General features: G+C 43.1%; 1 protein-coding gene across 1 annotated transcript in view; it reads right to left on the reverse strand.

Moving 5' to 3' along the window:
• The window catches only part of Rbm28 (RNA binding motif protein 28), a 35,537-nt gene extending 13,521 nt beyond the window's left edge, over positions 1-22,016 (reverse strand). The window contains exons 1-12 of the mRNA XM_052719531.1: positions 21,792-22,016; positions 16,277-16,435; positions 15,931-16,025; positions 14,703-14,778; positions 14,205-14,297; positions 12,227-12,298; positions 10,596-10,806; positions 10,293-10,432; positions 7,751-7,823; positions 4,823-4,932; positions 925-998; positions 113-248 (exon numbers count right to left, since the gene is read on the reverse strand). Coding sequence (XP_052575491.1) covers positions 113-248; positions 925-998; positions 4,823-4,932; positions 7,751-7,823; positions 10,293-10,432; positions 10,596-10,806; positions 12,227-12,298; positions 14,205-14,297; positions 14,703-14,778; positions 15,931-16,025; positions 16,277-16,435; positions 21,792-21,909 — 1,357 coding nt within the window. The 5' untranslated portion in view covers positions 21,910-22,016. The remainder of the gene's footprint in view (positions 1-112; positions 249-924; positions 999-4,822; positions 4,933-7,750; positions 7,824-10,292; positions 10,433-10,595; positions 10,807-12,226; positions 12,299-14,204; positions 14,298-14,702; positions 14,779-15,930; positions 16,026-16,276; positions 16,436-21,791) is intronic.
• Between the last annotated feature and the right edge of the window lie 3,457 nt (positions 22,017-25,473).

Raw genomic sequence — 25,473 nt, forward strand, 5'->3', positions numbered from 1 at the left:
GGAAATGTGGGGTTTTATTGGAAACACATCTCAAAATGTAATTGCTGGCTCACTCGCATGTCCCAGAGCCAGCTACTTAGACGCCTGGTTCCTATCTTCTTCCACTACTCACAGCCTTCTCGGGCCAGATAGAGGTTCCGGGTTCCAGTTGGCTTCTTCACCTTCTTTGTCTGGAGCTTTGCTGCCTCATCCCGGGTCACAGCCAAGTCAATCCTGAGCAGCCGGCCATCCAGTTTAAGCCCACCACCCTGAAACATATTGCAACCTTCTACCCAAATACTTAGCAAGCAGAAAGTACATAACAAGGAATATCAAGAAAAGGGAATCAGCACACTGTAATTAAGCTGTGAAAGCCAGGCCACAGTATGCATCTGCCTGGCTGGCCACATGTGGACCCTTGAGAGTCACTCTAGTTTTTACAAGTGTACAAAAGGTCACATGCGTATGTACTTAAGACAATCAGTAGTAAGGAATTTACAGTAGTTTTAAAGCAGGACTAAACTGAGGAAAATGTTCTGTAAACAAATGTTTAGTATTCTAAAGCTAGTGAAAGGTAAGAGTATTTAAGAGACAATGACAATACAGGATAATATCTCAAAAATTGCATACGTCATTTAAAAAGCACAGAAAAATTCTCAGTATCTACACTTTGTCAAATGTGCATCTAGTTTCCCAGATGGTACTAATACCTTCTTTCAGTCTTTAATGTTATTAGCCTAGAATAGAGGCTGATAGACAACAATGAATACTACAAATATCAAAACTGTTTCCTCACTTAAGAAATATGAGTAACTGCATTCATCTCATTGGATAAATAATTAAGGCAGTGCATGCAAAGCTCAGTGCTTAAATACACGCTAAGTGCTCAGGTCTTCCCTTTAGCTACTATGTCCTAGGCATAGGGGAAGGACACACTTTCCTTACCTCAGCCTCTGCAGAGGCAGCTGCAAGGCATTTCTGAGCTGCTTCCTGAGTCATGAACTGCGCGAATGCACATCCTGCACCAAAACACAAAACTCAGTGAGACACTCCTCACTTTCACAGTAAGCAAAAGACACTGAAAATACCACAGCCTGGCACAAATGGAAGGACTAAGCAGTATCGACGGGACAGATACTGTGTTGAGTGGTGCAGGATTATAGGCAGATACCATAGTACACACAACTGTCCTCAGCATTTGGTCTCATCAATTATCTCCTTAATAATACCCACATGAAATGACAGAGAAACCCACCTAACCACTTAATTCAACATCACGGAAGATGAGGCAGAACTACTGAACCCTAAAATTACATCTCATGGTCTTAGAGTCACGGGGGGGGGGGGGGGGGGGGGGGGGCATCAAATAACACCCAGATACGCCTCTTGGGGTTAAAGAGGCTTCTATTATATGAATATCACAGAAAACAGCCATGAGATCAACTGCTGGTGTCTTCTCTAGACTCTTTATAAAGCATGCCTTTCATTGGTTAGATGTAGGGCTAATTATCTAAATGATTTCCTACTATGGATTAAAAGCAACTTTGTACAAGTTCACCTCATAGTAAATTTCAAAAAAGTATGTTTCATAATATTCTGTTGGTATACTTTAAAACTCAAAAAGAACTCTCTCATTGAAAACACTACCATGTCTCCCAGAGCTAGGGCATTATCTTCTGCCCTGAACCGAAATGAATCTAGGCAGATTAATCTGAAGTATACATACAACAGGCTAAGCCAAGGGTCACCATCTAAAGACCAAACATCTAGAGTCAAAACTTTAGACAGGGTCAAGTGTTCTGTGTTCCCAACCCCTCCCACACTCTATTCACATCTCTTTAGGCATTGATCAGGTAGCATCTTCCCCAAAACAAGAAGTACTTCAGGAATCTGGACTACCCTCTACAGCACAGAGCACTAACAGAGATAGTCAGAAGAAAAACAGTTCTACCTCAGAACCCATGAGCTATGCATTAGTGGAGTCAACCACACACAGAACGAAAATACTTGGGGGAAAAAAAACTGACTAAACTGAACATGTATGGACTTGCCATTTTCTAAAAACAATGTAACGACAACTTATCTTGTTTCTCAGGGGTGTGTGTAGATTGACACATTTTTATGAAAGCATCTCTTGACTCCAAGGAGAATGGACTTTTCCCAGGCCTCGCCATCAAGTCAGTAACATGCCTTGAGGTCATCTCAGACTGTGTGCTTACCCCTCTCTCCTACTGTGTTCTTTAAGCTTAACCGACGTGAAGGAAATATGCAACAGACCTTACTGAGCCTTGGATTTCCCACACAGCTTTTACAACCTAAGCTAAATGCATAGCTTTAATCTTAAGTTATATGCTCTTCCATGCCCTTGACCCAAAATAGTATGTGTGTGTGTGTGTGTGTGTGTGTGTGTGTGTGTGTGTGTGTGTGTGAGCATTGTACTAATCATTTGCTGAAATAAGCAAACAGACTGGAAGCAACCTTAAACATTATGTTATAAATGTTGAGAGCAACATGCAGATGTAGGCTGATAACATCCATTGCAGTTTTGTTGCTATACTACGTCGGCTGGAAGGCATAAAGTTACTTCTTCCCCTGTCAAAGATTTCTATAAAAATCCCCCATTACTTCCCCCATGCCATGTTTTCTGTGCTGTTCAAAAAATACGAGGCAAAGCCCTTCATTAGGGACAGACAGCAGATACAGGAGAAGTGGAGAATTCATACTGGGCTTATTCTTGGTCAAACTAATCCAAAAGGAAGTTGTTTTATTTTCATTCCTTAATGCACATTGATCTGGAGATTAAAGTATATGGGAAGAACCAGGTGGTGGTGGCACACACCTTTAATCGCAGCACTTGGGAGACGAGGCAGGTGGATCTCCAAATTCAAGTGCTGTGGGATGGTCTTTCTTTACACTGTGAATTGTTGCTACCAATGGTTAATAAAGAAGCTGCTATGGCCTATGGCAAGACAGAACAGAGCCAGATGGGGAATCCAAGGAGAGAGACAAGGAGAAGAAAGGAGGGGTCGGAGGAGAAGCTGCGAGGCGCCCAAGGAGGAACAAGATGCCAGCAGACTGCTAACACCATGGCCAAGTGGCAAAATATAGATGAACACAAATGGCTTAAATTAAGATGAAAGAACTAGCTAGCAAGAAGCCTGAGCCATAGACCAAACAGTATTTAACTGACATAGCCTCTATGTGTTTATCTGGGGCCAAGCAGCTGTGGGACCAGGGAGGGACAGAGAAAAGTGTCCATCTACACTCAAGGCCAGCCTGGTCTACAAAGTGAGTTCCAGGACAGCCAGTGCTACTCAGAGAAACGCTATCTGGGAGGTGGGGGAATACTTACATTATGCTTTTAAAATCAGTAACAATTAAGATTAATAGACCAAGAAAGAAATCTAGCATATCAATTGCAGACTACATTGTAAAAGTATTAAATACCCTGCTACACTCAAAAGGAGACAGAAGTAAAACAGTATCATGCCTGCACTATGAGCAGTCTAAGAAAGTCTAATTGGACGTTCTAGAAAAACCAACCAGAAATGAAAAAGGTCCAAGAAGTGTGACTATTAGAGCTGAAGACATTTATTACTCTAGCCATTTTTCAGGTAAAAAAACCTAAGCTCACAGTGATTAAGTAACTTTCCAAATTGGTATGTGACTAAGGAGAGTTTCATCCCTAATCTCCAAGAAGCTGTTCAGTACTGCCTTAGATTATTTTAACTGAGTAAAAGTAAGAATTGATCAAATCTTATGTGATCAGTTCTTCTCAGTTGAAGCTTAGAATAGAAGTTCTTAACCATGAATAAACTCTTGAGACCCCTCAACCCCTCAGAAATAGCATTCTTCTGACGAGTGGGCTTATAGCACTTTGCTAGAGCACAGAGGAGTCAAGAGTCCAAACACATGAATGCAATGCTTCTGGTGGTTTATCTTTCACCATCAATCGGACTGGATATAGAACCACCTAGGAGACCGAAGTCACACCCTTTGATATTTGTGAGGGTGTTTCCACAAGGATTGAGGGGAAAGATCCTCCCTGAAGGTGGGTGGTATTCATGGTCTAGGGGCCTTGTAAAATCAAAGAAACAGGGGAGAGTGAGCAGACCTCTAGCTTCACCCTTTCTCTGCTTCCAGCCCCACTATGAAAGAGCTAAGCTGCTCTGCCATGTCCTCACCATAAAAGATGAATCCTCTGAACCAAAGCAAAATAAATCCTGCTTTCTTTAGGTCAAGTATTGTGGACACAATAATGGGAAAGTTAAGTAAAACGCAGCTTGAGCAGAATGAATACAGTCCACGAAGTCAAAGATTACAAACGGACTGATGCTATGTATGTGTCTATATTCACATTCTAATACCCAGCAGTGTGCTAGAGTGAACGCTGAACCCTTCAGACTACAGAATAAACGGCATTAGAGGAAAACATCTCAGGCATCACTCCTGCTGCAGTTGTCCTTCTGACTGTTGCCATGCAACAAAGTTTCTGTCAGTTTTTATCTCTAACAAAAGCATCAGAGAAAAAACAAGTTCCCCATTAATTTTGAGCAATGTAGAATATTAATACCCATGAGATGCTATCACATTTGAAATGCAAAGGAGAACAACAAATGGAATTCATGATCTTAAAGTAAATAAGCAAGAGCTTTAAAGGCTGAGGCAAAATTAAAGCTGGCAAAGCCATTAAACTGCTGACTTTCACATCATGGAAGACAATTTCAGAGTGTCCTTGGGCTTTTCCGGAAGCCAAGAAACACTGGACAGACTGTGTAACACCCAGAACGGCGGAACTGATGCTCTTTCCTGATGCTGGGCTTGGTCAGCTGAGGGCAAATACCTTTAGAATGCTCCGTGTCTGGATGCAAGACAATTCGGACATACTTAAGATCACCAAATTGCTGGAGGACCTCCCCAAGATCTTCTTCTTCTGAGTCAAATGAAAGGTTTCTATGGAACAAAAGCAGGACACAAAAATTTTAATGACAAAGACCTTGAATTTTAATATGAGGTACACAAATTAGACAATCAACTTTGATGGCTCCCTGTTTATAACCATTCTCCCTTGTTCAAAAATAGCACCAGTACACAAGAGTGGCCCCTAGTGGCTAAGCCTCTGCTGTATGATTCTGTCCCTTTGTCCCAACTTACTAACCTTCCAATATCAGATTCTCTCACCTGGGAATTTAAAACTTAATAGACAATAAAAAGACTAAAAGTTGCAGATACAGATTCCCTTCCAACGAGGAGCAACTCAGCTGAGAGACCCTGGGATAATATAGATATGCTGTATCGTGACCTGGTAGTTATGTAAATACACACACAAAAGCTCTGCTTACTTCATATACGAAATACTTTGTGCCTTTCCTTTTTTAAAGATGGTATCATAGAGAAAAGACCCACAACCTCTAGCAGCAAAAGTCTCACGACTGCCCAGGTCTTCACCCCCACTTGAGATCTGCACCTTGACAGCACTGACTCTGGGAGCAAAGCAGAGTTCACCCAGCCCGTCCGCTTCTCACAGAATGTGGCGAAAATTAGTGTCTCTTTACAACCAGAAATTTTCACAGCAGGCTAGTAAGAAACATGTCTTTCTTCTATTGAATTAGACATAGTTCCCTCCGTGTTCATTATGAAATCTAGATTTCAGTTCAAATTTTCCAAGAAAACCCTTCAAAACAATATAAAAGAAAAACATGGTAAAGATGACTAGGCAAATAGAAGGGAAAGGGGGGGAGAGAGAAGGGCAGAGAGAAAGGGAGGGAGGAACAGGAACTATACAGGAATAGCTTTAATCTGAGAATCTAAAGCTTTTTTTACATATTTAAAAATTTTAGTGTGTATGTGCACAAGCACCACAAAACACATTTGACAATTACAGGACAACTTGCAAGAATCCAGTTCTCTAATTCTGCCATGTAGGTCCTGAATATCAAACTCAGGTTGTTGTGGGAGCCCATTTTCAGGTTCCTAGTGGCTTTATCCAGCAGGTCTGTATAGCGAGGATGATTGGACCACGGGCCTGAGTGCAGGTGTCTGAGATGGTCTGCACTTGGCTGTGCTGGGGGGAGGTCTTTTGCTCCACCCCTTGGCATTTCTATAAATACCCTGGGGCAGAGACAGTCTGGGCCTGTGGGAATAGGTTCCAGGCCCTCTCGAGGCTATCCTGTTTATCTCCACACTCTAAACCCTTCTGTCTAATATTTCCTGCTGCTCACACTCAAGAGCACTCTGGGGAAATATGGGGGTGGTGGGTAGCCCCCCAGCAGGTTGTCAGACTTGGTGGCAAGCATCTTTCCCCACTGAGTCACCTCACTCACTCACCAGCCTGCTTGCAATGTGGTAAGACCAACCCGACCTATGAAGATGCCTATCTATTAGTCAGTAGGGCTGAAATAACAACAACGGGCCATAAAACCTATCTCCACCCCGTATGTTCCCCTGGAAACAGAAAGCATGACTTTCTGTATTTTGGATATTACTTTAAAAGAGAAGTTAGGGCCTAGGAATGTAGCTCAGTCAGTAGAGTGCTTGCCTAGTATCCTGGTTTGCTTTCTATTACTGTGATAAAGACCATGACCAAAAGCAACTTAGGGAGAAAAAGGTTCATTTCATCTTACAGTCCATCACTGAGGGAAGCCATGGCAGAAGCTCATGGCAGGAACCTGGAGCCAGAAACTGAAGTAGAGTCCATGGAGGAGTGCTGTTTACTGGCTTGTTTCCCATGGCTTGCTCAGTTTGCTTTCTTTCTTTTAAACTTATTTATTTTTATTTTATTTGTATGGATGTGTTGCCTGCATGTATGTCTGTGCACCAGGTGCATGCAAGTGCCTGTAGAGGTCCCTCTGAAACTGGAGTTATAAACTGTTGGGAGTTACCATGTGGGTGCTGGGGATAAAAACCTAGGTCCTCTGGAAGAGCTATCAGTGCCCTTACCACTGAGACATCTCTAGCCTTGTCAGTTTGCTTTCTTAACAAACCACGACCACCGGCCCAGAGGCTGGGCCCTCCCACATCAATCGTCAATCAAGAAAATTTCCCACAGACTTGCCTATGGGCCAATTTGGAAAGCAATTTCTCAACTGATGTTCCCTCTTCCCAGATGACTCTAGCTTATGTCAAGTCAACAAACAATTATTCTGCACACCTATTATACACAAAGACCTGAGTCTGATTCCCAGCACCACCTAAACTAGGCATGGTGGTATACATCTGTAGTTTCAATACTCAGAAGGTAGAGGCAGGAGACTTAGAAGTTCAAGGTCATCTTTAGCTACATAACAAGTTTGGAGCCTAGGATACATGAGACCCTGTCTCAAAAATATAAAGAACAAAAAATAGGAAAGAAAAGGAAGTTAGGCATTAAGAGAGAAATTATCCAGGGCAAATGGTATCACCTCAGTATGTCTCCTAAAGAAAAGATCAGATCCAGTTAAGAGCTAAAATGTTTCAAAGGTTGCCACTCCAATTATAAAATCTAGAAAGGACAAGGACTCTACCTACTAGTTACCTCCTGTTTTAAGTTCTTGCTCTTAAATTTCTCACTGGTATGTCCCTCAGATCAGATGTGCTAAACAGTCTCATAGCAGCTAACTTTAGTGCTAAAGAAAGGAGAGAGGAAAAGAGAAAGGGGGAACCAGAGATGAAGAGGAGAGAGAGAGAGAGAGAGAGAGAGAGGAAAGGAGAACCAGGGGTGTAAGGGAAAGGCAAGGTAAGCGATGAGACCTGGGAAGGGATGCACAGCTCTGCATAAGGAAGGCGTGCGTACCTGATGAAAACAGTTTTCCCTTCGCTCACATCGGAGGATAACTTCCTCTTCTTTTTCTTTGAGACTGGGACATCTAATGTAAAAGACAACAACAACAAAACAAAACACACACACACAAAAAAAAAAAACTCAAAAAGACAATGCAATTCATATGACAAAGGACTAACTTCTTAAATATTTTATAGAAACTAATTCTTAAAATTTTAAATGGACAAAGGATATAACAAGTAAATATATTAAAAGTTGCTCAAACTCAAAGAAAAGCAAAGCAGAGGAACTGAGGGTGTAGCTCAGTGGTAGAATGTGTGTTTACCATAAACAAGGACATAGGTTCAATCCCCAGATGAAAAAGAGAGAGAAAGGGGGAAGAGGGCACAGTTCAAGAAAAAAGATACTACTTTTTACCTAAACTGGCAAAAGTGACCAATAGAATCCAGTACGGTAAAAGTGTGGGAGGAAAAATCCCCATATATTGCTGTGGCCATATAAATTAGAACATCTGAGGAGAAAGCATGTACACACTCACTATATACTATATTGCATGTGTATGCACATGTTTCTGCTTATAAATGTGTTAAAATGTTCTCCGAGTACACAAGAAACAGAATATTGATTCTCTCTGGGAATATGGCTTAAGAGGTTGATGATCTGGGTAAAAAGCAAACTCATTGCTTGAAGACTAAACATTAAGTAGGTGTGATGGCTCATGCTTGGAACCCTAGCACTTGAGAGGCTGAGGTATGATGATCTCAAGTTCAAAGACAGCGTGAACTCACTATGAGACCCTATCAAAAAAAAACAAACAAAAATGTAAAAAACACTTACGTGCTATGTGCATACAAACAAATTTCTGGGAAAAATGATTACTTTGGAGAATTGTTGGAATGGTGAAGAACTTTTGATTTCTACGTTAAGCTCCTTTGTGCTATATCCTTTAACTTACTTGAGCCCCCCTAGGTTTTCAGATTCAAAACAGAAAATGACAGGAGACACATGAATCCAAACTGCAGGTCTCATTATGCTCTCAATATAAAAGCCTTGACTCTATCCTCATGAATAAAAAATGTTTATTTCCTCTCTCTTCTGTGGCTAAACCAAAACACCAGACAACAGAAAGGAGAAAAACACCTACTCCAACAAGCAGTTATTGGCCATTTCTCACTGTCTAATAACCCCCAATAAAGGGAGCAATATAGATTGGTAATAGTTCTACAAAATGCTCCCTGAAGTCCTTGTTAGGAACCGAACTGTATCTCTCCAAAGCTCATACAAAAAGCCTTAACGCCTCATGCCATTATACTTGGAGATGGAGACTTCGGAGAGGTGATTATGGCTAAATGGGGTCACGTGGGTTGGAGGACTAGTTTCCTTATCAGAGAAGAAGAAAGACCAGAGTCCTGGGGTGTTTTGCTTTATTCTTCTTGGCCCAACACGTGGGGAAAAACTATGTGAAGACACTGAGCAGGTAAAGTCTGTAAGGCAGAAATGAGGTGCCTTGGTCTGGGGACATCTAACCTCCAGAACTATAAGGAAACAAATCCATCTTATTTGAGCCACAAGTCTATATAATTTTGGTATGGAAGCCCAAATTGAATTTACAGCTCTTTATCTCATCTCAAACTCAAAATTGTTTGTTTTTAACTCATCTACATCTCAAGTCAAAAGATTTTTCTCAATCTCTTTGTATTTAATCTGTTTATCCAGTTATTCATTCAACTTAGACAATTAGAAGTGGTAGCGCTCTCAATATTAAGGCTAGGTTTTAAATTTCCTAATAAAGACTCTAAATTCTTAAATATCATTCCAAACTTATCTTTAAAACAAATAGGGGTCGGGGATTTAGCTTAGTGATAGAGCGCTTGCCTAGCAAGCGCAAGGCCCTGGGTTCAGTCCTCAGCTTGAGGGGGGTGGGGGAGGAACAAATGAAATAAAAAGACTCAGAATGTAGCTCAGTTGGTAAATGCTGGCCCGGCATGCATGAAGCCCTGGGTTCAAACCCCAACGTGGCATAAACCAGATACAGTGGTGCACACCTGTAATCCTTGAATTCATGGGGATGGGTTCAAGATCATTCTCATCTACATACTGGGTTTGAGGCCAGCCTAGGTTATAGGAGACCTGGCTCAAAGAAGGGGCAGAGGGGGCAGGGATACAGCACAGTTAGAGTGCTTGCCTTGCATACACAAGGTCCTGTGTTTGATCTCCAGCACCACATAAACTAGGAGTGGCGGTGCATGCCCATCACTCAGGAGGTAGAGGCAAGAGGATCACAAGTTCAAGCTCATCATCTCCTACACAGCATCATCAAAGTCAGCCTGGGCTACATGAGATCCTGTCTCAAAAAAGAGGAGCATGGGAAGGGAAAGGGGGATACAGGGATGGGGAGAAAAGCATTGGAAAAAGGGAAAATAAAGGTTGCCTTTTTAGTAGTTAACAAAAATTTGATAGAAAAACTATTTGAAAAGAGGCCTGGGCAGAACTGGTATACATTTCTCAGTAATTTATTCAAAGCTGAAAGGCATTTATGAAGATCCCAGCAAACCTTCATCCTCTTGTTCTTCAGCACTGCTCCCACTCTGCACCGTTCCTTCCCCATCAACGCTACCTCCTCCCTCCAGGTCACTGTCCTCATCAGAACGGTCTTCCTCGAGGCTTTCTTCAGGAGCTGCTCTCTTGACTGCTCTGCAACAGCACAGTTCAGGTCTCATCATCTGGGCTGACACATAAGCTACTGAGCTTTATTACCTACACCAAGTTTGCAGTGGAGTGGGAGCAGGAAAGGCAAGCGTACTTCCTCTCAGGAAAAACGCTAGGTCTTCCCTAGTGTCTCAGACTAGACCTCTACCTCTTCTGCATTTTCACACGAGTGGTCACTGCTGACTTTCTACTTTCCTCTTCTTCTTCTTCATCATCATCATCATCATCATCATCTTCATCACCATCATCATCTTCTTCTTCATCATCATCATCATCATCATCATCTTCTTCTTGCTCTTCCACCCTGCCATTCTTTTTACCTGATCCCTTATGCTTGTGTTCACTGCTCTGCTTTTCATCTGTGGAGGAAGGTAAAGGAGTTCACTGACTATCTAAACAAGGTCACTGTAACAGGAATAACTAGTAACTCAAGTTTCTAATCCTCTTCAGGATTTCCTCTTGTTTTTCTTACCATACAGTCAGGCTTCCATTTCTGTCAGTTCCTCATCCTCAGATCCAATCAACCAGAGACCAATAAAGACTGTTTAAAACTCTGTATCTGTACTGAATATCTATTTTTGGTCAATATTCCCTGGACAGTGCAGTATGACGACTATTACATAGTTTTGTATTATATTAGGTTTACAACTAATCTAGAGCGGATCTAAAGTGTACGGAAGGATTGCATTAATTCTGTAAAAGATTTGAGCACCCAAGGATTCGGGTATCTGAGCATAGTCTGTGAATCAATTCCTCAGAGACCCCAAAAGACGACAGCATACAATATCAGCAAATGTGAGAGAAAACAAAAAAGCAAGGCAGTCACCACCTACATTAGATTCCTCTTTTTCTAAGTTAAGCCTGAAGGTTAACCTGCTCCAGAAAGAGAGAAACAGCAACCAAACTCTTCAGACAAGCCACCATTTACACACCACAGCAAACACATTTGCTCACTCTGGTCCTCCATGAACTTTCATTTCAATGTTTAATACTCTGACACTCTGGTGACTTAAAAGCACTGTAAGTTTTCTCTCTCATTTTTAAATTTTTTTAATTGAAAAAATACTATTTCATGCATATGAGAATGTTCTGACTGCTTATGTACCTATCCATGAGCACACAATGCCCTCAGAGGGCAGAAGAAGCTATCAGATCCTGGACCTGGAGTTAAAGACAGTTGTGAGCTACCATGTGGTGCTCAGATCCCTTAGAAGAGAAAGCAGTGCTCTTAACCAATGAGCCCTCCAGCCCTGCTCTCTCTTCTTAATGACTCATTCATTAATATGGGATGGTGAGAAAAGAGTAAGTAAAGGGAAGAATGGACAAACTCAGGCCCCTCCTCACTCACATCCACACCTCAGAAGTGACTTTAGACTCAAAACATAGATCCTATTTTTGGGGATCAGCTCACCAGACAGTCCAATGTGAATCAACAAGCAGACCTGAGCCCACAGGGATTTGGAGATTTTCCAGGATACTTTGTTTTTTTTGTTTTGTTTTGTTTTGTTTTTGGCTAATATTATGCTTTGGGGATCTCCAGCTCAATATTCCCACTATCCAGGAAAGCTCCAATATGTGTTGGGAACACCCTCACCCCCCTACCCCCACCCACCCCACCCCCACCCCCGCACACTTTTAATCCAGCACTGAGTTTGAGGGCAGACTGGTCTACATCGCAAGTCCCAGGACTACACAGAGAAATCCTGTCTCAAAAACAAAAAACCTACAAGAATTGTTTCCACGCTCGCAACCCTCCTACCTCACACTAACACAGCTTACCTGGGGCAGAAGCAGGCTGGGTGTCTTTGTATTTGTCCTTTGCCACGGCCCAATCCACAGCCACAGTCCGCCCTGTCAGACAGAGAGGTGGGATCAAAGAGACTTCCTTCTCTTTAATATCCCTACTTCCCACCCATCAAAAGACAGTCACGGGCCGGAGAGATGGCTCAGAGGTGAAGAGCACTGGCTGCTCCTCCAGAGGTCTTGAGTTCAATTCCCAGCAACCACATGGTGGCTCACAACCATCTATAATGAGATCTGGTGCCCTCTTCTGGCCTGCAGGGATATGTGCAGACAGAACATTGTATATGTAATAAATAAATCTTTAAAAAAAAACCCACATAATTAAAAAAAAAAAAAAAAAGACAGTCACAGTATTAGTGGAGACAAAGAAATGCTAATTCTGAGACTATTGGTATTTCTGTGAGCCTAGCCTTCAGCTCTGAGCCATCTCTCTAGCCTGAATACTGGTTCTTAAAGATAGAGGCAAGAAGATCTTGAGTTCCAGACCAGCCTGGACTACCTTGTAAGATACTGTTTCAAAACAAAAACAAAACTAAAAATGCTCTCAATAGCTTGCTGTGGAACAATCTTTTTGTACACTATGAATATTTTTGCTCTCATTGGTCTAATAAAGGACTAAATGGCCAATAGCTAGGCAGGTAGAGGGTAAGCACAACAAAAGAGAGGTGGAAAGGACGGCAGAGTCACCAGCCAGACACAGAGGGAGCAGGATGTATAGAAAATGAGGTCACAAGCCATGAGCCACATAGCAACACATAAATTAATAGAAATGTGTTAATTTAAGTTGTAAGAGCTAGTGAGTAACAAGCCTAAGCTGTCAGCCGAGCTCTCATAATTAAGTCTCTGTGTGGTTATTTGGGAGCTGGTGGTCCTGACCAAAAACTCCGCCTACAGTAGCTCCTTTTAATCTTAACCCTTTAACAACAGAAATTCAGCTTTTTTTACACAGCCACTACACTTTGATAATACGAGGTAAACGAAGAATTGTGTTTCCAGTTACACTGCCAAGAAGCAAAACAGACATTCTGGGAAAATGGAAATCCTGCTCATAAGTTAAGTAGGAACTAAGCTGATCCCTTCCCATCAGCCTGGCACCTGATGATACTAAGAACAGACTGTCAGGTTAATAACCCATGGGTATTGATAAAGAGTGGTCCAACTTGGCCAGGCGGTGGTGGCACACAGCCTTAATCCCAGGAACTCAGGAGGCAGAGCCAGGCAGATCTCTGTGAGTTTGAGGCCAGCCTGGTCTACAGAGTGAATTCCAGGACAGGCTCCAAAGCTACACAGAGAAACCCTGTCTCAGGGGAAAAAAAAAAAAAAAAAAAAGAGTGATCCAACCAAAACAGAGGAATGTAGGCACTAATGTGCATTTATCAGCAGTTCTGTCCGGGATAGTCATTAGGAACTTCCAAAAGACACTCAAACCAAATGAAGGGAAGGCTCCTGGCATGAGTTCTTTCAAGTTTAGCCTAAGATCATATACTAAAAAATTTTCACCAGGGCTGGAGAGATGGCTCAGAGGTTAAGAGCACTGACTGATCTTCCAGAGGTCCTGAGTTCAATTCCCAGCAACCACATGGTGGCTCACAACCATCTGTAGTGAGATCTGGTGCCCTCTTCTGGCCTGCAGTCATATATACTGTATACATAATAAATAAATAAAACTTTAAAAAAAAATTTTTTTTTCACCAAGTATTTTAAGTGTGGTGACACATGCTTGTAATCCCAGAACCAGGAGGTGGAGGCAGAAAGGTCAGATGTTCCTTGGCGACTTAGGGAACTCAAGGCTACCCTGGGCTACACGAGCTACCATTTTAGCAACGAGTTCCTAAGCGGTAGAAACATCTTTTGAACATTAAAAGAAAAAAAAAAAAAAAAAAAGGCGGTTACTGTGCTAATTCACTCAAGTACCAGAAATAACTAGGTCATGGTATGAGTGTAGAAGACTCACCTTTTATCTCTTTCATATTCATGCCTTTGAGAGCTTTTCCTGCTTCAAGGAGGTTTTTGAACTGAATGAAAGCAAAACCACGCATCTTTCCATCTGTGAGCAAATGTATAAAAAGTTAGAGGCAGCAGCGGGGTAGCCCAGAACAGAACAGGAAGATCACAGTCGTCAGGCTGACAAGACAGTCCACAGCCTGCCAATCAGCCAAGAGGTCTCTGGCCCCAAACAACAGTTTTATATCCTCCTGAACTCTGGCTTTAGGAAAGCAATAATCATGACCAGCGGTACTGACAACGAGCGACCTAAAGACATCTTCAGGGCCATGACACTAGGACCTGGGCCTCACGACCTGTCAAGTACTACGACACGTACTGTGCAAATATCGTAGTGTCTAGGGCCACAGAGAACACGACAAAAGGTTTATTTTCCATTCAATAATATGGAAAAATTCACATTAAACTGTCTTCATCAAATCCACACCAAACGAAGGTGTACACATACCTGGCTTCCTTGGGATATTCACCTCCAGAACAGTTCCATAGGGAGTAAATACCGTTTTCAAGTCATCTTCTGAACACTAAAGCCAAAAGAAAATGAGAAATATTATCACAGCAAATAAATATGAAACATCTACTACTAAGTTCATTGTCTAGGAAGAGTCTGAATATTTTTATTCCTTTCTTTGAAACCTTCAAGACTAGAAGAGTGAACATCTGTGAACAGCTGACAGCTGACTTTGTATCTAAGCAGCCAAAAAGACAAAGAAAAAGGCCAGACATGGTGTCCCACACCTGTAATCCTGGCACTCATGAGCCGGGGTCAGGAGGATCAGCAGCTAGAGGCTAGCCTTGGCTAGAACATCTGAGGTGCACATGAGCTGCCAGAGACCCTGTCTCAAAAGGGGAGGAAAGAGAAGTTGAGCACACAAACCTCTGTCTCAGTGGTAGTCTCCTCTAAAGGAAAGCATCTTCACATTTAGTGGACTTAATAAGCTCTTTTAAAATTATGTTGATTTATTTATTTAATTTGGGAAGAGAACAATGCATGCTCATGTGTGGGGGGGGACAACTCCCACCTTTTTTTTTTTTGGTTTTTCGAGACAGGGTTTCTCTGTGTAGTTTTGGTGCCTATCCTGGAACTCGCTTTGTAGACCAGGCTGGCCTCGAACTCACAGAGATCCACCTGCCTCTGCCTCCCAAGTGCTGGGATTAAAGGTGTGCGCCGCTGCCGCCACTACCACCCGGCTCAAAAGGGCTTTTTATAACAATGCCAAGGGAGAGGCAAAAAGACTTCCCCTTGCCAGACCGTGTACAGCCATGTGTAGACCCTTCCAAACACCTGGTAAACACGCCCGTGGTCAAATCATCCCCTTATGCAGCCCTGCTGGGTGAAGCAAGCTCAGATTCTCGGACCCTGAGTAAGGTCTCACTAGGAGCCTCTGTGGGTCTCTACATATGTGTGTGGAAATCAGAGGACAACTTCCAAGAATTGGTTTTCTTCTTCCACCATGTGGGACCCAGGGATCAAATTTGGGTCATAAGGCTTGGCAGCAAGAACCTTTACCCATTGATCCATTTTGCTTGCCCCTTGACAAAGAGGCCCATTTTCCCAATTCAACAGGCTAAGGTTTATTTTCCAGTAATAAATACCATTTTGGAGGGGAGTTCCACTAATGAGCATGCCTTGGTTCAAGCATCCTTCAAAACATGCACTTAGTTCAATCGCTTACCTTAAAGCTGAGGTTCCGGATAATTAATCTGGCTTTCTTATCTGCCACTTTGGCTTTTTTGGGCTTTGGCTCCTTCTTTGGGGACTCTGAGTTTTCTAAAAGGTAAGAGACATGGGATAAGTCTGCAAACCCACTTCTAGGCTAGATATAAAGGTACCAATACAGACGGCCTCTGCCATGGGGTCACGTGAGCACTACCCAGGAATACCTGAGACGCAAACGAATGACTGTCAGATCACAGCACAAAGAAAACTAGGGAGCCCTGGTTCCAGAAGTACCTCCCGGCTCTCGCCCACCTCTCAACTTCACAGTCTCCCTTCCTCTTGGAGAATTACTAGAAACTCACCATGTTTCCTCTTTTCCTTGGATTTGTTCCTCAGTTTTTTCTTGGCAACAGTCACATTGATCTTGCAACCTTCAAAGGTAGTGATCTCCTTGAGTGCCCTCTGAACATCCTCCAGCATGGAGAACGTGACATAGCCAAAGCCTCGGCACGCCTTACTCCCTAGAACAAGGCAAGACGGAAGGGGCTGAGAGCAAAGGCCTGTGAGCAATCTATCAAAGGTACAAGTCTCAGAAGGAAAAGAAACAAGGCTAGCACTTTACTCGGGACTATGAGGCTTTCCTCTCCCTTCCAATTTGATATCTTTATGTTATTGCCTCTTCTTACCCCAGCCTTGATAATGTTTTTTTTGTTTTGTTTTGTTTTGGTTTGGTTTGGTTTTTTGAGACAGGGTTTCTCTGTGTAGCTTTGCGCCTTTCCTGAAACTCACTCTGTAGACCAGGCTGGCCTCAAACTCACAAAGATCCGCCTGCCTCTGCCTCCCAAGTGCTGGGATTAAAGGCGTGCGCCACCACCCGGCGCCTTGATAATCTTAAGAATATGAAGGACTCATGATACGCATTAGACCCTTGAAGAATTCGATATCAAACAATGAAAGATCAACAGAAGGGTAGGAAAAATACATATGGTAGATTGGAGAAATCAGATTATAATAATGCAGTCTTAGAAGATATTAGCAATAAATGAGTAAGGCCCTAAAAAAAAACATTAAGTCATCAAGACCTTGGCATTTCAGTATCAAATTAAATATTTCCAAAGAAGGTATAAATCCCTGGCCTCACTTTAGCTTCAGAACACTCCAAGCTAGGTAACATGAATACCACTCCTTTCCAAAGAGTAATTTGAGAAAGAGAGAAGTGAATGTCAAAACAATAAGAACTAAGCTAAGGGGCTGGAGAGATGGCTCAGTGGTTAAGAGCACTGACTGCTCTTCCACAGGACTGGGGTTCAATTCCCAGCACCCAAATGGTGGTCTACAACCATCTGTAACTCTAGTCCCAGGGGATGTAACAAGCTCTTCTGGCCTCCAAGGGCACCAGGATACCAGGCACACACTTGGTGCATAAAAACCCAGGCACATAAAATTAAGAAATCATTTTTAAAAGAACTATGTTAATGCCTCCTTGCCAGCCTCACAGTCTTTCATGAGACTCCACACAGAAGAGTATCAGGACCAAAAAGATGGATAATAACTCACAATTACTCACCACGGCCCTTTTGGGGGGGGGGGGTGTTAACAGTAAAACTGTAATTAATTTCTTGCACAAAAAGGGGGGGGACAAACAAAACAAAACCAATGGTGCTGTCTGCCCACAACCTGCAGCAGAAACAACTCTTGTGTGCTGCTTCCCTTTAAATACTCTTAAATCTCCTCCAGAGTACACACAATATAGCACAGGATAGTAATCTACATACACTGGTTGCAGAGCTGACATGTGGCACCAGAAAAAAGCAAACTATGACAAGGAGACTGATTTCTTTTCTCCCGGAACATGTTCTCACTAAAGTCTAGCACTCATCTTTCAGAAAATAAAAAAAAAAAAAAACAAGACCCTCCTCTCAATCAGTACAACCAAAAACAAAGCTGCTCAAACGTGAAGTTCAGCTGAGTCAGTGCGGCACACGCCTTTAATCCCAACACTTGGGAGGCAGAGACAGGCAGGTCTCTTTGAGTTCAAGGCTAGCTTGGTCTATACAGCAAGTTCCAGGACAGTCAGAGCTATACAAAGAAACCATGTCTCGAAAAACAAACAAAAACAAAACAAAACAAAAAAGGGGGGTTAATGCCCTAATAAAGGCATATACAATAATTATGCCTCCACAAAGAACTCACACACACACACACACACACACACACACACACACACACACTCAGAATCTTCACAATCATAAGAAATGCCATGCCAATACCTCTAGGGAAAACCCCACCTCATCTCCATGCCCACCCCTCCTCTACCACTGGAGTACAACACTTGTTTCTAGCACACCTCACTTGTCTGGATAGGAAAGTCCACAATTTTTCTTAAAAGGGGTAAGAGAGACTGTTAAAGATTTAGACCAAGAGCACCAGGTTTAAGGTAAGGGTACACAAAACTAATATTCCACAAAGATGGGCTTAGCACTCCTCTAAAGGCTTTGGCAACTTCTCAAATTCAACGTGCTAGGCCATGGTGGATGATGGTGGTCTTTGGCACCACTTGTAAAGCAGTATTAATGTCCATTACACCTCCAGCAGCAATGCCGTCCTCGGCTATGGTGGTGGTTAGGGTGAAGCAGAATCTTGAACGCACCTGAACTCTGTTTCCCTGAAACTGGGCAATGGCAGCAGGAAAACAGGCATTAACTTTTCTTTCTTTTCCTTGTTTTATTTTTTTGGGACAGGGTCTTAAATAACCCAAGTTGGCCTCCACTCCTTGATCCTCCTGCCTCCGCATACCAAGTGCTGGAATTACACCACATACCACTACTCCTGCCTCAACATTAGTGTTTCTTTAAAAAAAAAAATTAAATTAAAATTTTAAAATTAGGTAACATATTTACTTACTTATGTGCATCATGCGTGTGTGAAGGGAAGGGAAGGGAAGAAAAGGGAGGAGCTTGGCAGGAGCTGGTTCTTTCTGGTCCTGGTGCTCAAAGTCAGGTTGTTAGGCGTGGTGGCAAGTGCTTTTAACCTGCTAAGCCATCCTGCCAAGCCTCAACAGGAATGTCTCTTTTCTTTTCTCTCTCTTTATTTTTATTTCATGTGCATTGGTGTTTTAACTGCATGTATGTCTGTGTGAGGATGTCGGATCATCTGGAACTGGAGTTACAGACAGCTGTGAGCCGCCTGCCATGTGGGTGTAGGGAATTTAACTCAGATCCCCGGAAGAGCAGCCAGTGCTCTTAACTGCTGAGCCATCTCTCCATCCCAGATGTTTCTTAAACTGTGGATTATTACCCAGTAGTGACTGACTAGAATTTAATAAAATAAAAGTACATCCATATATGGTAAAGGATAAGTATTTGTAAGAATTTTATTTGTTTTATTTGCTTTCCTCTTTTTAAAGACAGGCAGGGTCTTGCTACATGGCCCAAACTGAACATTTTTGTGTGCTTGTATCCAGTTGTGATGAGCCTCTGTATGTCAAGTTAGTGGAGGCCCTTTGCACCGAGCACCAACTCAACCTAATCAAGATTAATGACAAATAGAAACTAGGAGAGTGGGTAGGCTTCTGTAAAACTGATTTAGGGGGAACCTGTAAAGCAGTGGGTTACAGTGGTTAAGGACTATGGCAATGAATCTTAGGCCAAGATGTCACTGAAGAGTACTTACATGCAAGAAATGAACAAATAAGAACTCGGGCTCATTCTTTAAAAAAATACATTAATATACAGCACTCTCATTCACCCCTTCAGCTGTATCTATACTTAAAATGACAAAGAATCAGGCAGATGCCACGGCTTACACAGCAGGCAGAGCCACGTTTACAACCTTAACTATAACTTGTTCCAGAACTAGAAGCTAAAGATGGGATGATTATTACCACATATCAGGCTCCCTAGTCACATACTCAGAAACCATGGAGGGGAAAGGAGAGTCCACCAGATGCCGGTTCTCACCAGTTCCTCTGTTGAAAGGCAGAGATAGCTACCTCCCCAATGCCTGCTGAGTTAAAGGGGAGCTAAATAGATGTTCTGGGTAACAAAGTATCTATCCAGGGGTCCGAGGAAAGGCTTGTTGAGAAAGAAATGCTTCTGCATGAAAATCATTAAAATTATTTCATTCTAATCCATGCCAAATCTCCAAACTAGGTAATCTAATGCATGCCAAGCAGAATGAGAAGCATACTGTAAGCCGGTCAATCTCTCCAGTAACTCAGGCCAAAATCCTTGGAACCAGACCTGACCCCCACAACTCCTCTTTGGTTCATACTCCATATCTAATGCTCCAGCAGATCCTATTTTACCTTAACAAATGTCCATATACAAAACAACTTTGCCCACTTCTATTGCTATTATCTTGGTCCAACACCACAATTTCTCCCCAAATTATTTTTAAAGCCTACCAACTGGCCCCCTCTCCTCTATTCACTAAACGTCTATTCACCACACAGCACCCAGAAAGTCTTTCAAAACCTAAGTCTAAAACATCAGTCATTGCTCTCTGCTTAAAACCAATGACTTCTCCACAAGAGAATAAAAATCTGTAATGGAGCCGGGCGGTGGTAGCACACGCCTTTAATCCCAGCACTTGGGAGGCAGAGCCAGGCGGATCTCAGTGAGTTCGAGGCCAGTCTGGGCTACCAAGTGAGTTCCAGGAAAGGCGCAAAGCTACACAGAGAAATCCTGTCTTGAAAAAAAAAAAAAAAAAAGTCTGTAATGGTCGGGAAGGTCCTATCTGACCTGGTACTTGGGTCCTCATTTTCTAATTCTTGTACCCACTTCCCTTGTCACCCTGGCCACCCTGCTCTCTTCTCATACAAGGACACATCTGCTTTAATGTCAACGTTGCTGCTTCCTGAATTCAGACTCTTCTATCCCTTAGGAATTCTAAGTTCACTCTCTCCTCAGACAGGTCTTCCCTAGCCACCGTACATACACACACACACCTCCCTAACCCCCTCTTTTTACTTTATTTTTCTCCTTAGCATTTATCACCATTATCCACATATAATTTGGTTATTTATTGGCTGTGTTTCCAACCATAAATATGTAAGAACAGGATTTCTGATTTAGTGTCACATGTTTGCTGTACCCCAAGGACGACCAACAATGTTGTGGAACATAGTTGGCATTCAAGAAGTATTTGCCAAATAAACAGATGAATATTAAGCATATTAAGAGCTCCACATGTGCTGATCAAACTGAGTCCTCTATTTACCATACAAACTTCAAATCATTAAATGTCCTTAAAGCTTATATTCCTGTATTTAAAAAAATGGGATTAAGACTCTCTGCCATGTAAGATTGTTGAGAACATTCAATAAGTTAACCTATGTCAAGCTAAACACGCTCCCTGCTTGGCAATCATCTGACTCAACAGGCCATACTGGTGCTTTATTAAATGTTAGTTTGGGTTGTTCGTTTGAGACAGGGTCTCACTATGTAATCCAAGCTGGCCTGACGAGGCTGTCCTCGAATTCCCAGCAATCCTCCTGCCACAACCTCCCAAATGCGGCGATTACGCCAGGCTAATAGGTTAGCCTTTGAACATTTGAACACGTGTAACAAAGGGGAAAACGCAACAGAAACGTTAAGTGGGTGTTTTGCCTTTCATAAATTGACTCTATTGGCCAACCTACAGCAGAGTCAGTTTAGAAAAGAAACTTAGTTCCCGGTCCCGTACCTTCGGAAAGGGGGAAGAACTGGATGCTTGGATGGCTCACGTCATTTAATCAGAGAATTCAGAAGGCTGAGGCAGGAGGGCTACAGAGTGAGATCCTTGTCTCAAAACAAACTATAACTACATAGCTCCCTGAAATTCGGTGTGCTCTGGCTCCCAGGGGCACCCAGCCCTCTCCGCCATCGCACTCCTTACCTTTCTCAGTCACCACGAAGCACTGCTTCACCGGACCCACCTGACTAAACAGCTCTTCCAGCTGCTCACTGCGAGCCGAAGGCGGGAGACGGCCCACAAATAGAGTCAGACCCGCCATGAGACCGGGAAACAAGCCTGGGAGGCCACGAGTGGACCTCACCGGCGCGAGCGAGACCAGGGATGAGTTCAGGCAGGAAGACCACGCCAAGTTGCCGGGAGACTCCGGAAGTACCCGTTGCTCAAAAGAGTCCGGGGAGGAAGCGCAGCGGGGAAGGGAAGAAAAGTTCCGGAATGAAAAAGAAAAATGACGTCCTGGGGGCGGAGCTTCTTGAGCGACGGTCTACGTGCTGTCCTAGCACCGCCCCTGCCATAAGTGAAACTTGACATCAACAATTTACCCTCTCTTAAAATCTTTCATTCAGGAGATCGACCCCAAATTCATCAAAACAGGCAGAAGTCATTTTCCCTCTAAGTTTTGCCCACATCTGACATAGACTGGGTGTTCAATAAATTTTCTGAAGGGTCTCCACACATTCCCAAATTACGCGCAAAAACCTCGGCCAAAACGTCATAGACACAAGGATGTGACATATGTTATTTGAACAATTTTCATATCCTCAGAAAACATGAGACAAAGTGTCACCTGGCCTCGGAGACAAATTGTATCTACTAAAATTCGCATAGAACAAACACTACAAAGTTATCTTTTCAATAATTACTTATTGAACTCCTACTATATGCCAGGCATTAGGGATAAAACTGGTTGCCTGAAAAAAGGCAGGAACCCTGCCTTCATATAAAATAGTATGGAGCGAGAGACAATTTTTTTAATCTTATAAAAAATGTCTGCAAGATCACATCAGAGCACCCCCAAGCCAAACATAACACCCAGCTATATGCACAGACCTAGAACACACTGCTGCACAGAGAAAGAACATCTTCCTTCGTGTCTATTCATCAGACAGACTCTGGGCTAACCACGGTATTTGACAGTCAGTGGGATCACTGTCTGTCCTACATGGAAACTGCTGCACTTGGAAATGCCTAGCTGCAAAAAGTACCTGAGGCACTTTTAAAATCGTTACTTTTCAATTACAGCCACATGGTGAGTAGAAAACACCACAAAGGATGAAAGGTCCAGTGAAAATTCCCAAGAGCCATCCACTTCCAGCATATTTGGTGTAGATGAATGGATGACTTTTGGTAGTGATGGGGGTGGGGACCGCTAAGCATGAAATTTATGAAGCCCTAGCTAACTTCAAATAAATAGTATGTGCTTTTGGAAAAAAGAGCCCATACCACAGTTATATTTAAATAGATAAATCAGGAGAAAGAGCACTGAAATAGAAAAATAGATTGTCAAGGCTACCACTAAGTCAACCCTATCCAGCATAAAGAGTAAAATGGGCAAAAGGAGTTAAGTAGAATCTTTTAAATAAAATTGGTTTGTGGTTCCATATTCTTTCCTCCACCCCACAACCCCCTTAAGAGTCAAAATGCTGCCGGGTGGTGGTGGTGCACACCTTTAATCCCAGCACTCGGGAGGCAGAGCCAGGCAGATCTCTGTGAGTTCAAGGCCAGCCTGGTCTACAGAGCGAGTTCCAGGACAGACACCAAAGCTACACAGAGAAACTCTGTCTCAAAAAAAAAAAAAAAATCAAAATTCTATCCTCAAATACTAAGTTGTAAGTTTGGGGAGCCTAGTCATAGCTGCAGTAGATATAGGGGAGTTCAATATACATTTGTAAACCTTCCCCCGCCCGTCCCCCCTCCCAAAAAAAGTTCTAAATACCCTAAATTCAATTTTTCATTAAAGGACAAAAGACTAAACTCCCTATGTCCATCAGGGGGCAGCAAATACCCATAGTGCAGGGTTCTGTGTCCCTATTCGAATACACAGTAAAACCGACCCTTTCTATCTTCCCCTTTATTCAAATGTAGATTCCCCCCTCTGTTTCCTGCCCCATCCCCTTCTATCCATTCATATTAGTTAAGGCACATAGTTCTTCAGTCAAGAATATTTGCTCATCCATCTACTCAGGACACATGCAGTGTTCTTTATTAAATAGTGGGAGCCACGGGACCCTGTGAGGTGGCTTCCAAGGGAAATAAACTGCCGGCCTATCCCTCATCCATCAATGTGCTGAAGCCTGGAAAGAAAGGAGGAGAAGCCTGGGTTGTTCTTAGCCAGCCTTTCTCGGGCCCCATCCCAATGGCTCCACTCCTCACTCTCCCCATAAGCCAAGCCTTCTATAAGATTAGGTAGTTCTTATTCTTTCCACTTTCTCACAACTGTAATAATTGCTTGTATTATTAATGACTCTTTCTGTAATTAGTGATTGCATTTCCTCCACAAGACCTGAAGTATCACATATTCATGGCTTATGCCCTTTTATCCTCATCACCTGACATATTATGAGCATTTGATGAATATTTTTAATAGAGTGGATGAATTCATGAATGAATGAAAGTTTGTCTCTCAGTCCCTCCCAGTACAAAGGTTTGGAACTGCAGGATGTATGTATTAGGATCGACCTGTATTCCTTCTGAGAAGTCTGCTTTGGGTTAAGGGATAAGGCCCGAGATGAAAAGGTGGAGCTAACTGAACAGTTGGCTTCTTTGTAAGTGAAAGGGGTAGGAGTAATCTTTTTAGGATTTATTTTTATTTGATTCATGTGAGTGAGTGTAGGGGTGTGTGTGCATGACATGTGGTGGCGAGGTGCCCATGAAGGACAGAAGAGAGCATCAGTTCGCCTAGAGCTGAAGTCACTTTCGATTGTGAGCAGCCCAATGTGGGTGCTGGGAACTGAACACAGGTCCTCTGGAATAAAGGAAGTTTCTCCTAATTCCCGAGCCATCTCTCCAGCCCTAGAAGCAATTCTTATGAAGGAAAATCAACCAAGTGTTGGATCTGGTGAGTAATGAGAACTATTCCTTTTGGCCTCCTTTCTCATCAGCTGCATTCAGAGCTCTCAGACAGAAAACAAGTGTCTGTGAGAGATAAACAGAGACAGACTGAACCAGGAGGCTCCAGATTTGGACTGCTGTGCTCAGGGGAGGGGAGCACATGAAGCCAATTGGTTCACTGAGGAGAATGAGCATAAGAGCAGCTGGGAGAGGATGAACATGAGGAAGAGAGGACAGAGGACTGGGTGCAAGCAGATGCAGATGAGCAGCAACTGGAAGGAAAACCGGGGCTAAGAAAAGAGCAGTTTCGCAGAGCAGCGAGCATTCCTTGCATGACACAATACGGTGCCAGTGCTGAGTCCACTGCAGCCGCTGTGACACCAGTGAGAAATGCCTGTAATTAGGAAGCTGGCAGTTCTCTGGGCCTTCGCCCAGAGTGGGGATGCAGCAAGAATTTCTGAGCCATGCTGAGCCAGGTGATAGAGGAGGCATGGTCAGGACCACTCCAGGTCCATCCCTCAGCCTCACCTGCACCACTGCCTCCCATTTCTCTTCTCCGCTAGGACTCTTATTCTCCCTCAGACGTCCCTGTCTTCCTTCCTCCCTCCCTCTGAGGTCTGAGACCCTGGATGCTCTCCTCAATCAAGGCAGATCTTCATTTGCAGGGGTCAAGGGCCTCGGCCCCTCCTCACCTCCTTTTCTGCTTCTCTCTTGGCTCCTTGCCTCCTTTCTCCAATCCCCATTAGCTGATGATCCAAGTTTGGGAGGGGGGCAT

Source organism: Peromyscus californicus, unplaced genomic scaffold (genome assembly GCF_007827085.1).
Source record: "Peromyscus californicus insignis strain IS unplaced genomic scaffold, ASM782708v3 Scaffold_6__1_contigs__length_162567912, whole genome shotgun sequence".
NCBI lineage: Eukaryota > Metazoa > Chordata > Mammalia > Rodentia > Cricetidae > Peromyscus > Peromyscus californicus.